Genomic DNA, 13,139 nt, shown 5'->3' with positions numbered 1-13,139 from the left:
ATCAATCTGGAAACATTGTTTTTAACATTGAAAAATTATTTAGACCTACATTACTGCCTGAAAACCTCATATGTAAATGTGATATTTAAAAGAGTTCTATAAATACACATTTTTATTATTATTAAGTATTCTGTGGGAAATTCAATAAAAACTCGTATTATTTTCAATTAATCCACAAATTTAAAACTTTAAAATTCTTAACTGTAAGATTTTTAAAACATTGTCAATCTTTACATATTATAAATAATGTTAAATATGTTTAAAATATTATTTTCACAATTATACACCTTTCTTAATATTGTTAAAACTCTAATAAACATTTTTTTCAATATCACCTAACCTGCTACTAATTGTTTAGTATAAAAATATATTTTTTTAAAAGTTAGCAGGTTACAGTAGCAAACGAATAGAAATTTTTTCTCACCCAGCACATTGACCTCACAGGTTGCAGAGGCAATACCATTATCATTCTCCACCTTCACCATGTATACGCCGTGGTCAGCACGGACCGAGTCTCTGATGATGACAGAAGACAACCCCCTGCGACTGTTGTTGATGGTCAGTCGCTCATTTATCGTAGGGTAGTCTGGCTCCTCCAGCTCCGGTTCTGCTGCCTCCTCCACCTCTGGTTCTGCTGGCTCCTCCTTCTTCTCCTCCTCTTTTTTTTCCTGTTCTTCCTTCTGCTCTTTCTTCTCAGGCTCTACCTCATCCTTCTTCTTCTCCTCTTTCTTCTCTGGCTCCTTCTTCTCCACCTTCTTCCTCAGGGGTCTTTCAGGTCTTTTGCGAAGTGGCTCAGGCCGGATCACCTGGTTGTTCCAGTACCAGGTGATCTCAGGGTATGGAGAGCCAGAAATGTTGGCATCTAGACAGATCTCGTTGCCTCGCTTCACGTTGAGGCCGGACTGAAGGCTGCCACTTAGGAAGACCTTAGGAGGATCTGAGAGACCGAAGTGGAATTAATAACATGATGGCTGCCAGGTTGTAATCAAAAGGAAGCATAATCGAATAAGGAAAAAAATTATCAGAAGAAAACATTTTAAAAATTAAATGCTTATTATACATTTTCTGAGATGATTTTCCTAATACCAATTTTCTCTAAAAAAAACATCTGCTTGAAATACAAACTCATGTTTATCATTATGGTACATTTAAAGCTAACAGCACCTGGTGGCTAACTTAGCTTAGCATAATCAGAGGGACCCAGCTTGCCTGGATTTGTCTAATAGTAGAAAATCTACCTGAAAGTGAGCAAAACATTGTCATATTATTATCCTTAGTATGTGGTACCATAACAAGTACCTAGATTTTAGTGCATAATAACTCTGCTCCTACGGTATTCTAGATTCAACAAACGCACCTCTTGGGCTCTCATTAATTTGTTATATCCTGTCTCTATGTATTGACTTGTGCAAACAAAGGAATTTAGCAGACATTATCCTTACCAACAGCATCTGAGGCTTTGACAAATAGTGTGCTGCGTGATGGCTCGCTGATCCCTGCAGCGTTTTCGGCTTTGCCTCTGAATGCATAGCTCTTGCCCTCCGTCAGGCCTTTGACAGTGTAAGATAGGACAGGCACCAGAAAGTCATTGCATCTTTCCCACTTGTCGCTGCCCTTCTGCTGCTTCTCCAGGATGTAGCCCATGATCTTGCTGCCACCATCATACATCGGAGGCTTCCAGGTCAGGGTGATGGTGCTGGATGTAGGGTTGTGGGTCTCCATGTCCACCGGCGGGTCAGGAGCATCTGAGATGAAGATTTTTTTTTGTATAAAAATGCCAGAAGGTCTTGATTCATATCTTAAATATTGCAAAACAAAAAATTACATTTAACAGAGCAATAACGTGTTTTGTTCCAAAATGTTTCAGTAGTGTTTAACTTCACTAACATAAAGTTGGGTATAAAGAGTTCCTAGTATGGGTATAACTGGTGAAAACCTCCCCTACATTTACCATAATAAAAAGGAATAGTGTCAACATCTAAATTTAAAAATTTAAATGGTCATTGGCTTCTGAATGCACATAGGTTCTATGCTCCAAATGTTGTCAAACTGAATATCAGTAAAAAACTGAATATGTAAGGTCTTGCTGTCATAAACCCAGGTCTCTTATGACAAAGTAAACTTGTTGTAAATAGTCTTATTTCTATAGCACCTTTCATATAAGCATCTCTGTGCTGTCCAGCCAGCAGCAAAAAACTTATAAGAACAATTAAACCAACAGATAAATGTGAACACTAGTATATATGTAAATATGGCATATAGTAAAATGTGCATAATAGTAGAAAGCAGATAATAAAAGAATATAAAAATAAAATTATAAATTATTATTATTAAAATGTGAGCAAGCAAATATCAGAAAATAACCATACAATGAGGTCACAGCCTGTCCTTATCTGTAAGTAGAAGCATATAAAAGGTTTTTAGTCTGCTTTTAAAAGCCAGTGAAGTTATGCAATAACCGGTGTAATGTGATTGAATTTTCTAGTTCTGGTAAGAATCCTAGCTGCAGTTAGCCATCCTAGCTAGTTTTGTGTTTAAATGGTGAAGTTGTCATGTAACAGTTCAGGTATTATATCAAAAGAAATGTCAGAATTCTTACGTTTCTGGTCCTCGGCAATGACTGGTTTACGCAGCTCAATGAATTCTCCTCCTCCGATCTTGTTGACAGCCTGAACTCTGAAGTAGTATTCTCCATTGGGGATGAGGTCTTTGACGGGCCAAATCAACTTGTTCTCTCCAGACATCAAGTTGACGTATGTCCTCCTGCCGGCCTCACGCCGCTGCAAACACACAGAAATAAAGCTGACCACTGGTTCTTAAAAACCTGTTGCTGCTGAAAAATCAAGATATGCTGCCATTTCAGACCTGAAGAACATAGTGAAGAATTGGGGTGCCACCGTCATTATCTGAAGGCTCCCAGGACACTTTACAGGAGCTCTTTGTGATCTCAGAGGCCACAATCTCCTTACAGGGACCAGGGAGGCCTGGAGAAGGAGGAACAGACATGTTACTAATCTAGTGTTCCTGTCTATTTGAAAATGTCAAAACTGTACTCAGTCAGTACCTATGACTTTGACATGAATGGTGGCGCTGGCAGCTCCCAGTTTGTTCTCCAGAGTCACTTTGTAAACTCCGGCATCAGCGTGAACACTGCTCTCAACTTCCAGGTGACAGGAAGTATATTCCTTCCTGTTAGACATAAATAATCAGCGACTGATGCTCACACTGACAAAGAGCCATAAAAAAACAACAAACATTTAATCAAACACTTAAACAGATAAAACAGACAAATCATTTTCTAATATTCTCCATCATGAGAATTTGCCATGCACTGGGTCATTTTTTTCAGCCACACTGAAAAACTCTGAAGAGTCTGAGAAACTGTAATAATAATAATTAAGCAAATTCTTTATTTCAGTCAAATATTTTAGAAAATAATATGGAGGTTACTTAAACAAAGTTTTCTTTCCAGTGATAACTAAAAGATCTGGTAAACGGCTAATCCAGCGCTGTCCAGTACTAACATGATATACTTAGTCCATCAAAGTGCCTTTAACATTTGAATGTTTAAAATGACTAAAACAGGTTTTACACACACTGACTTATATAAAGTACAATTTGAGTGATGCAGTTTTCTTCAGTTACTTCAATTAGTAGTATATTTCTTCAGTTTTAGAAATAACATGTTTACAACTCCAGATGAATTAAAACTAGCTTGAAACGAACATAAAGCTGCACTCACCCTAAGCTGAGGCGCTGGTCTGCCTTCAGCTCCACACCGTCTTTATGCCAGGTGATTCTGGGCGCAGGGACAGCTCTGAAGGGAACCGGGATGTGCAACTTCTCTGTTTCCACAACAACCAGGTCCAAAGTCTGGAAGTCCAAAGTTGGGTTACCTGCATACACAGAAACAGAAAATCATACCCATTAGTGCCAAGCCTTTACAGAACTTTGAACTGGAAAAAAAACATATGGTGTTAAAGGCTCTCACAGTCAGAATCTTGGGCAAAAACGTTTTCTGAGATGTCGGAGGGTTCGCTAACTCCAGCCGAGTTGATGGCCCTAACTCTTAGGATGTACTCCTTCTCTGGGATCAAGCCTTCCTCTACACGGTATTTTAGCTCCTTCACTGGACGCGCGTTGACCCTCATCCACTTCTCTGTCCCAGCCTCACACATCTCAATGTGGTAGCCGGTGATGGGGCAGCCACCATCCCTCTGAGGAGGCTTCCAGGCAATGGACAGGAAGTCCCGGCTGGCTCCAGTCACGTGCAGATCGACAGGTGGTGATGGAGCACCTGGAGAAGACATTACAGATGCCTTTTATATGGTGTATACTGTAAACCTTTAGCTATTTTCATTTTTTATTGACTTGTGAGACTAGACGAACCAGTTGGATCTTCGATGCTGAGGATCTCAGTAGGTTCACTTGGGTGTCCGAGGCCGGCCTCATTCTCAGCACACACCTGAAACTGAACTTCTGTTCCCTCGATGACATCAGTCACTCTGTACTTACAGTCTGGACCTGAGGTCTTCCCACATTTCACCCAGCGAGTTCCAAGCTTCTCCTTCTTCTCAATGCAGTACCTGGAGGGTTGAGAAACCAGGAGTTGAACACAACTACACACACAGCACAGAGGAAGTAATCCTGCAGCTGCAGTATGTACCATTTAGGTTTTAGTTTGAGTTGTCAAACATGCATTATTGGAAGCAAAAAAGGATTAACATAAATTTAATGCAGATAATAGTTTTTAGCCCTGTATCAAAAAGAGTTGCAGGGAGCATGAGGAGAGAATTTTAAGTACTGGTAACATCAAACAAAGCTGTTATGAGGCTTTGGGTTAAGGTATCACCACCACCACAAAAAGGTTTGTTTTTTCTCGTATTTATGCTTTTAATGATTTACATGAAATAAAAACCTACTTGAGGATGGGTCTGCCACCATCGTTCTTAGGTGCCTCCCACTGCAGGTCCACATATGTTTTCGTCACAGCATTGACAGTAACAGCATAAGGAGGCCCAGGAGTAGCTGCAAGCCAGAGGTTGTATTATTGACAGAGAATTAATGTGTTTTAGTCTACTGATTTAAATAATTTAACTAAAATATATGTGAATTAAGTTATTTTTTAACTTACTAAAGGTGTCTTTAGCCAACACAGAGTCCTCCAGCTCGCAGAATGGTCCAATGCCCACAGCATTCTCTGCAGCAATCCGGAACATGTAAAGTGATCCTTCGTTAAGTGGCGTCACAGTGTACTTCAGCTCCTTGACTGTGGTGTCCACAGCCTGCCAGCCTTTACGCCTGACATCACGCTTCTCTATCACATAGTTGGTAATTGGTGAGCCTCCGTCACGTTCCGGGACTGCCCACTTCAAATCTGCACTGTTCCTGCAGATGCTGACGACATTCAACCAGCGTGGAGCTGACGGAGGGTCTGAGGAAATTCAATGATTTTATCTTATCAGCTCGTAAGCAACAATCCTGTTTTGATGGTGTCAGTTTAATATGTTATGCATCAGTTGACAGTTGAGTCTGTGATAAATCATTAATGTAACATAATGGCTGTGCAGCTTTATGACTGGTTAGACTGGATTGGCATCAACTAGTGTACAGCATTGGTTTGATGTAAAGACGTGTCTTACTGAGTCTCTCTTTGCAGAGCACTGGATCACTTGGCTCGCTGGGTTCACTCTCTCCTGCCACATTAACTGCTCGCACCCTGAACGAGTACTCCTGTTTCTCCATCAGGCCCTTCAGGAAGTATTCCAGGAAGGTGATGTTGTCTGCTACACGGATCCAGTCCACATTACCGCTCTTTAGCATCTCAATGACATAGCAATCAATCTTTGCTCCACCATCATGCTCAGGTTTGGTCCACATCAGGAAGCACGAAGTCTTAGCCACATCTTTCACAGTTGGTTTACCAGGAGGCCATGGAGGATCTGAAAGAAAAACATTCATTATATTCTTAACACTCTATAAGGATTTTATAGACCTTGGACAACTTGAGGATGAGCTATCATGTTTTTACCAATAGGATCTTTGACAAGGATTGGGTCAGTCTCCTTGCTGGGTTTTCCAGTTCCAGCCAGATTCTCAGCCAAGACCCTGAACTTGTACTTCTTCCTTGTGGGAAGACCTTTGACTCTGCAGAGAGAAACACATCACATCAGTACATAAAAAAATCAACATTAAAGCTATAGATAGATACATATATACAGTATAAAACACCAGATGTTGGACACCAGACACCAGTAGAGCATTACATTCACCTGTAGTTGGTGTCTTTGATGGGCTGCTTGTTGCACCTGATCCACCTGTCGTGGTCAGGTTCGTATCTCTCTACCCAGTATCCAGTGATGGGACTTCCTCCATCCTCATCAGGCTCGAACCAGGTCAAAGTCAGTGAGTCCTTGGTGATGTCTGTACCTTCCAGCTTGTAAGGAGGTCCAGGAGGGTCTGACAACAAGACAGGAGGAGTAAGATTAACTCCAGATGAAGCAAGGGCTTATAAAGAAACTCTGGGAGATGTCAATGACTAAACATCAGTTCTGTTCAGATCTAGACAGAGGCAGCTTTAACAAGCGCTGAATATGTCCATAAAACAAAACATACTGGGTCTTTTAGGAGACCCACCAGAGTTACACCAAAACACTCTTTTAACAAATTGAGGGAGCAATTTCAACCAAATCAAATCACGATTAGCACTGCTTTTTTCTGAGGTTTTCCTCTTTCTTCCCATTTTGATGCTACGCTACATTAGCCAGCTATTGACTACATTGTTAACTGTTTTCTCCAAGTCTCAGGAAAAATATTAACTAATTAATGAGATAAACCTAATTCCTAGGGTCACATGACCTACCGAAGGGGTATTTTGCAGTTATGGGTGTGTGTTCAGCTGCTGGGCCAACACCAAATTGGTTCTCAGCAAAGACTCTGAAGATATAGTCCTTGAATTTAATCAAGCCCACAGCTTTGTACGTGGTTAGTTTGATGGTGGAAGACATTCGGTGCCAGATCTCGCTGTCGGTAGCCCGACGCTCAACAATGTAGTTAGTGACTCTGGAGCCACCATCGTCTCGTGGTGGGTTCCAGGCCAGGAAGCAGGACTCATTGGTGATCTCGGAGATGTCAAACGCAGCCGGGGGACCGGGCTTATCTATGTAAGAATACATAAATGGAAATGAATGAAATAGATACTAAGAAAATAATCTTCATTACTTATTTCCCTCTTGTCAGCAGGTCTTACCAAGAATGTTGACTTCCACAGTGGCTGTAGCTCGGCCACTGCTGTTGGTCGCCTCGATAATGTATGTGGAGCTGTCATCTCTCTTGGTCTTGGCAATAGTTACTGTGGAGTGTCCGGACTTGGTGTCGATCGACACTCTGTCATCAGGTTTGAGGACCACGTCAGCCTTGGTCCATTTGACCCGAGGCACTGGCTTACCTGTTACTTCAGCGGGGAGTTCAATCTTGCTGCCAGCCTTGGCAGTCAGACCAGCCAGCAACTTGGCATCCAGATGGATCTGTGGAGCTTCTGCATGGTCACACAGAACAAGGAGTTGATCAGGAGTTTACAATTTAGAAGATGCCTAACATAACGTTTGGGTAAATTAACTCAGAACAGAAAGTGGATAATTACTTAATAATTAACAGCTGTAAAAATCACACATTTTTCTTGTATTGTACTTGATTCTACCTTATCAAGAACAATGTGAGAGAACTGAATCAAACAGGAATATAGCAAACACATTCCGGATACCTATGGGATCAATTGCCTGGATCTCATCGGTTGCTTTGCAGGGTCGGCTGGCTCCGAGGCGGTTCAGGGCTCTGACTCTGTAGGAGTACCACTGGCTTTCGGTCAGTCCCGTCACCTGGCACTTCAGCTCAATAACCAGATCCCCACAGGGCTCCCATTTGTCAGTTCCTCTTTGGCAGCGTTCCACATTGTAGCCCTTGATGCCACTGCCACCATCATACTTTGGTGGTTCCCAGGTCAGGAAGATGCCACTGGCTGACTTGTCTCTCCACCTCAAGTTCTCTGGAGGGTCTGGGACAGCTGGAAGAAAAATTATATGGTGTGTTACAAAGTTTTTCATTATTTGGTATTCAAAAAGCATTAATTTATGACATTTTCATCAATGGCCTGACTTACTTGCAGGGGAAGAAACGTTGACGGGCTCATCTATGTATGCCGGCTCTCCTGGTCCACACTTATTGCAGGCAGTAACTCTGAATAAATACTCCTTCCCTTCAACCACTTCTGTGACAGTGAACTCCAGATCCTGGATCCCTGTGACGACCTGAGAGTCAGAAGAGAGGGAAAGAGTTATAAATTATTGTCAAACCTCAAACTGTTCATTACTGTTGTTTCACCTGAAGTGCTTTGTTTATTTCTGTATAATCTGATGCTTACATTGCTTCAGAAACATAGTGGGATTTATAATTTATACAATACATAAAGATACATGGAAAATATTTTCAGATTCGTATCCTAAACCTCTCTTAAGTAGTTTATGACATGTTTGTTATACAGATTATAATGCAGATACATATTCAAACTATGCCAATACATTTTAATGGTGATGGATCACTAGTGCAAATAAATTGAACTGCATTTGTTGTACCTTGACCCAGGTCTTGCGGGACACATCCCGTTTTTCCACTTGGTAGCCAGTCAGAGGACTTCCTCCATCATGCTCCGGAGACTCCCAGCTCAGGTGGACATTCTGCCGGGTCACCTCTAGCACCTTGAAGTCCTTTGGTGCACTTGGTGCCGCTAGAGGACACACACAGGTAACGCATCATTACAGAAAGGTTAGCAAATGACAAAAGCAAGTTTGTGGGAAGACAATAGGAAATTGCTCAGATCTACTGTCTTCTCAGATTTGTTCTGGATTATAAAACAATGCACACCGATGACATTGACGTCTATATCTCCAGAGACAGATGTCACATCATTCTCTAGCTGCAGCGTGTAGGTGCCTTTGTCTGGACGGACACTGGGGGTGACCGTGAGTTCTGCAAACGAAGGCCTGGTCGTCAAGCTCACACGCTCATCAGCGCTGGTCAGCTCCTTCTCTCCAAAGGTCCACTTGGCAATGGGGGCCGGGTATCCGGTGATGGGCACTCTAATGGTAAGAGGCTGAGGGACGATCACTTCAAGGCCATCTTTGAAGGCACTCAGGTCAAACATTGGGCCAACTGGAGAAGGGAAAGTGGCATTATGGGAGATGATATAAAACATTGAGAAAAATGTTTCACTTAAACATTCAACCAATATTGGGGTGATTGTGGCGCAGAAAGGTAGAGCAGTCATCCACCAATCCCCCAGTTGCTGGTTCGATCCCCAGCTTCTCCAGTCACAAGTAATAGTGACAATCCCCCATCAGTGTGTGATTGTGAGTGGGAATGGGTGAATAAGAAGCAGTGTAGAGCACGTTGAGTACCAATAGGTAGAAAAGCGCTATATAAGTTTAGACTGTTATCCTTTTCTTTTAAGAATCTGCTTTCTTTCAAACTATCAGACAGTACACACTCCTGAAATATTAAAGATTCAGTGTTACACAAACACATTAGACATGTCTCACAGTGTGGGTCATCAGCAAGCATTGGTCCAATGATGTTGGATGGGTCAGAGACTCCAGCAGCATTTTCTGCAAACACTCTGTAGTTGTACTTGCTTCCATATTTAAGACCAGAAACCTAAAATAAAACATTAAAACAAGATTTAAAATGAATTTAAGAGAAACATTGCAATTGTTATGGATTTTAAACTAACTCAAAATGCATTTTTCAATCCTCAAATGGTTAAAAAATAAATAAATAATATATATATATATATATATATATATATATATATATTGATTTTACTGTAAAGCAGTAAGGTGCTTTCACTACTAACAGTGAAAATAAATACAGATTGCCTCCCAGGTACAGATCTGACAGGATACAGCTAATCTTGATTTTTCTGAACTGTTATCTGTACCTTGTAGAAGAGGTCAGGGCAGAGACGGGCATTGCAGCGGAGCCACTTATTGCTTCCATCCTCGCAGCGTTCGATGATGTATCCAGTTATGATACTACCTCCGTTCTTCAGTGGAGTCTCCCATGTGAGCTGCACCGAGCTCTTGTTCTGGTCCTCCCAGGACAGGTTCAGAGGAGGACTGGGACGCTCTGCAAAAGACAAATTTTTCATTTGTATTTATATTATTGTTTTCCATCTTAAATTTTTAACCACTTCTTACTAAACTATAAGGTGTAAAGAGTCCTCATCACCACCTAACTCACCAATGGGATCCATGATCTTGACAGGCTGAGAGGCAGCACTGGGTTTGCCAACACCTGCTTTGTTCTCGGCTTTGACTCTGAAGATGTACTCTTTGTTCTCAATGACATCATTGATGATGGCACTGAGCTCATCAGCTTTGGTCACCTGGACAGGCGACCACTGCACCGACGTCCTGTCACGCAGCTCAATGATGTAAGAAGTGATAGGAGAGCCTCCGTCGAACTCGGGAGAGTCCCAGGAGACAGTGCAGCCAAACTTTGTGACATTTCCCACAATCACATTCTGAGGAGCATCAGGAACATCTAAAACAAAATAGGAAAGAGAGAAAGTTTAAAAGTAAGAAAAAGTTTTGTAAACCTGAAATGTGTTGCTGCTACAACTAACCCGAATTGTTTCTAACTCCGAAATGTCTAATGTTATTTATTGTTTTTATCTCAGACTAAATTAGGTGTAGCTCAAGGATCAATTCATGTCCCCTCTGTTCTCGTTTCATATTTTTTCATTTAAACACATGTTAGGACTAATTAAAACACAAATGCAAGTGTATTTTAAAAAATAATTTGAAATTGATGCATATAAACGTCTCAGCACAATTATGTATATTAACTATCAACAGAATTACTATGGGGGTCAAGCCAGGGGAAGTCAACACACTATTGAGAAATGTGCACAAGTTCTTTACTTTACCTAGCTTCTTAAGTATTTCTATTTTATGTAATTTTTACTGATAGATATAGTGAGATATGCTGAATAATGCCATTGTCATATTTTCATTGACAGACCATGGTGGAAGAAGTTCTTTTATTCAAGTAAAAGTAGCATAAATACTGGCTACAAGCAAAAGTCTTTTCACATTTTACTTAGAGAGAACAGACGTATTAGCAGAACAATGTATTAGTGAAAAAGTAGAATGGCCCATTAAAAAAAAGATAATTTAGAATTGGCTTAGTGAGCTTTAATTTAAAGTATTTTATTCACTGCTAGTTAGATTAATCTAAAACAACACTTATGGACTGCTACCAATCTATAGCTGTCAAATAAGTATACTGGAGTCTAATAGTTGATAATAGTTAAGACAAGCATAATTGAGTACATAGACTGCAGCACCAGGGTTATGTTTCAACCTATTAAAAAGCCATAAACATATCAAGAAAAGATGCCTGGTCCCTACCAAACTTGTTCTTGGCTTGCACAGGTTTGTCGGTTTCCACATTGGGTCCACTGCCAATCCGGTTTCGTGCACAGACTCTGAACAGGTACAAGGGCTCCTTCTGGAGGCCAGTCACGGTGTACTCGGGACTCTCAGCTTGGTCGGTGGCCAGAGTCCAGGTCTTACGCTTCACGTCACGTCTCTCCACCATGTAGCCGATGACCTTGCTGCCACCATCACTCTCAGGCTCCTCCCATGACAGACTGACCTCACCGTCAGCGGTGTCAACCACCTGCAGGTTCTTCACTGGTCCAGGGACATCTGCAAAAAAGACAGACTTTCAGCATGAAATAGCATAAACATTATTGAATTGTGGCTGTGGTCACCTGTTTCTTTACTGCCATTGAGGAACGGTTCTTAAGTGTGCTACAGTTCTCTGTAGCACACTTACTGTATTAAATTGTATTTTTTACTCTTAAGTGTAGCATTTGCATTTAGTGGGACTGAATATTGTATCAGTAGGAAACTTGTAATATCTCTGATAAGACAGATTGAATGGAAAAATTAACTGACAAATGTTTATAAAGCATCCAGGTTTTCATCTTTATGATAAACTCACTGTATGTAAAAAGGAGTTTTTTTTTATAGAGATTAATCAAAGTGTTCATGACAACCAAACTGTTTTGCTAATTTTTTAGAGAACTCACCAATAACTTCCAGGTTGATGAATGCTTCTCCCGCTCCATGTTTGTTCTTGATGAGGACCTTGTAGCGACCCTCGTCTGACTTTTTGGGGTCCTTCAGCCGGTACTCTGTGCGGTCTGCAGAGGTATAGATGTTTTCTTTTGGCAGACTCGTGTTGCCGTACAGCCAGTCTGCCTCGGCCTGTGGGTAGGCACTATATGGGACCGCCATGACAATGGGCTTCCCAGCGTCTGTGACATAGCTCTGGTCCGTGGTCTTGATCTGAGGCACAGCTGGAGGAGGAAGAGAAGGAAACAATATGATTTGTGTGGAGTGATTTTTGTGGAGAACCTAATGAATCCCAATCCAGTATTCCCTCTGTTTTATCTCTGTGGTCTCCACCATCACCTGAAATATCTGCCCTTCTGCACCATGTTCACCAGCTGCTCTTCAAAAAATTCAATTTAACAGATTTGATAATTATGGATACTAGAGATAAGGTACCATAGACTTTAACCAGAATGTGGGCCATCTTCTTCCCAGAGGGGTTCTCTGCCTCCAGAACATATTTTCCAGAGTCACAGTGATCAACTTTCTCTATTATTAACAAGGTTTAGCTATCGGTGGTTTAAATGTAACCGCGATTCTACAGCTCCACACCCGTCTTCCTCCAGCTAGTGTTGACAAACATTATGCTGCAAAAAATGACTGTTTCTGTCTGTAGTTTGATGCTGAGAAGGTGCTGGACTGTGAGACTTAATACCAATCCTAACTCCTGCCTTTTTTATATTGACACTTTTTGATACTGATATGATATGATACTTTTTAGTTTATGAAAAAACATCAGTATATGGTCTTACATCGGCTATAAATGACAGTGAGTATTTTTATGTAATTGGCAACATTGAGAACTGTGCTTCTTTTGAAAATGTGACTGCCAGGAGCAGAATGTGGTATTATTGTCTGACATATTGTACATCAAAGGTGCAGGGGGGTGGTTAACAGAGCACA

The 13,139-nt window shown here is 41.2% G+C and overlaps 1 protein-coding gene across 1 annotated transcript in view; it reads right to left on the bottom strand.

The window, feature by feature from the left end:
- The window catches only part of LOC137133296 (titin-like), a 199,909-nt gene that overhangs the window by 81,529 nt on the left and 105,241 nt on the right, over positions 1-13,139 (bottom strand). Inside the window, exons 123-146 of the mRNA XM_067516776.1 lie at positions 12,152-12,421; positions 11,466-11,765; positions 10,294-10,596; positions 9,992-10,179; positions 9,594-9,708; positions 8,920-9,207; positions 8,631-8,782; positions 8,159-8,306; positions 7,763-8,062; positions 7,250-7,537; positions 6,863-7,159; positions 6,273-6,459; positions 6,032-6,147; positions 5,643-5,942; positions 5,135-5,434; positions 4,923-5,028; positions 4,390-4,586; positions 3,992-4,297; positions 3,743-3,896; positions 3,065-3,189; positions 2,866-2,984; positions 2,600-2,780; positions 1,443-1,745; positions 425-937 (exon numbers count right to left, since the gene is read on the bottom strand). Coding sequence (XP_067372877.1) covers positions 425-937; positions 1,443-1,745; positions 2,600-2,780; positions 2,866-2,984; positions 3,065-3,189; positions 3,743-3,896; positions 3,992-4,297; positions 4,390-4,586; positions 4,923-5,028; positions 5,135-5,434; positions 5,643-5,942; positions 6,032-6,147; positions 6,273-6,459; positions 6,863-7,159; positions 7,250-7,537; positions 7,763-8,062; positions 8,159-8,306; positions 8,631-8,782; positions 8,920-9,207; positions 9,594-9,708; positions 9,992-10,179; positions 10,294-10,596; positions 11,466-11,765; positions 12,152-12,421 — 5,556 coding nt within the window. The remainder of the gene's footprint in view (positions 1-424; positions 938-1,442; positions 1,746-2,599; positions 2,781-2,865; positions 2,985-3,064; positions 3,190-3,742; positions 3,897-3,991; positions 4,298-4,389; positions 4,587-4,922; positions 5,029-5,134; positions 5,435-5,642; positions 5,943-6,031; positions 6,148-6,272; positions 6,460-6,862; positions 7,160-7,249; positions 7,538-7,762; positions 8,063-8,158; positions 8,307-8,630; positions 8,783-8,919; positions 9,208-9,593; positions 9,709-9,991; positions 10,180-10,293; positions 10,597-11,465; positions 11,766-12,151; positions 12,422-13,139) is intronic.

The sequence above is a fragment of the Channa argus genome, chromosome 9 (assembly GCF_033026475.1).
Source record: "Channa argus isolate prfri chromosome 9, Channa argus male v1.0, whole genome shotgun sequence".
Classification (NCBI taxonomy): domain Eukaryota; kingdom Metazoa; phylum Chordata; class Actinopteri; order Anabantiformes; family Channidae; genus Channa; species Channa argus.
This window is presented reverse-complemented; position numbering and strand designations above follow the sequence as displayed.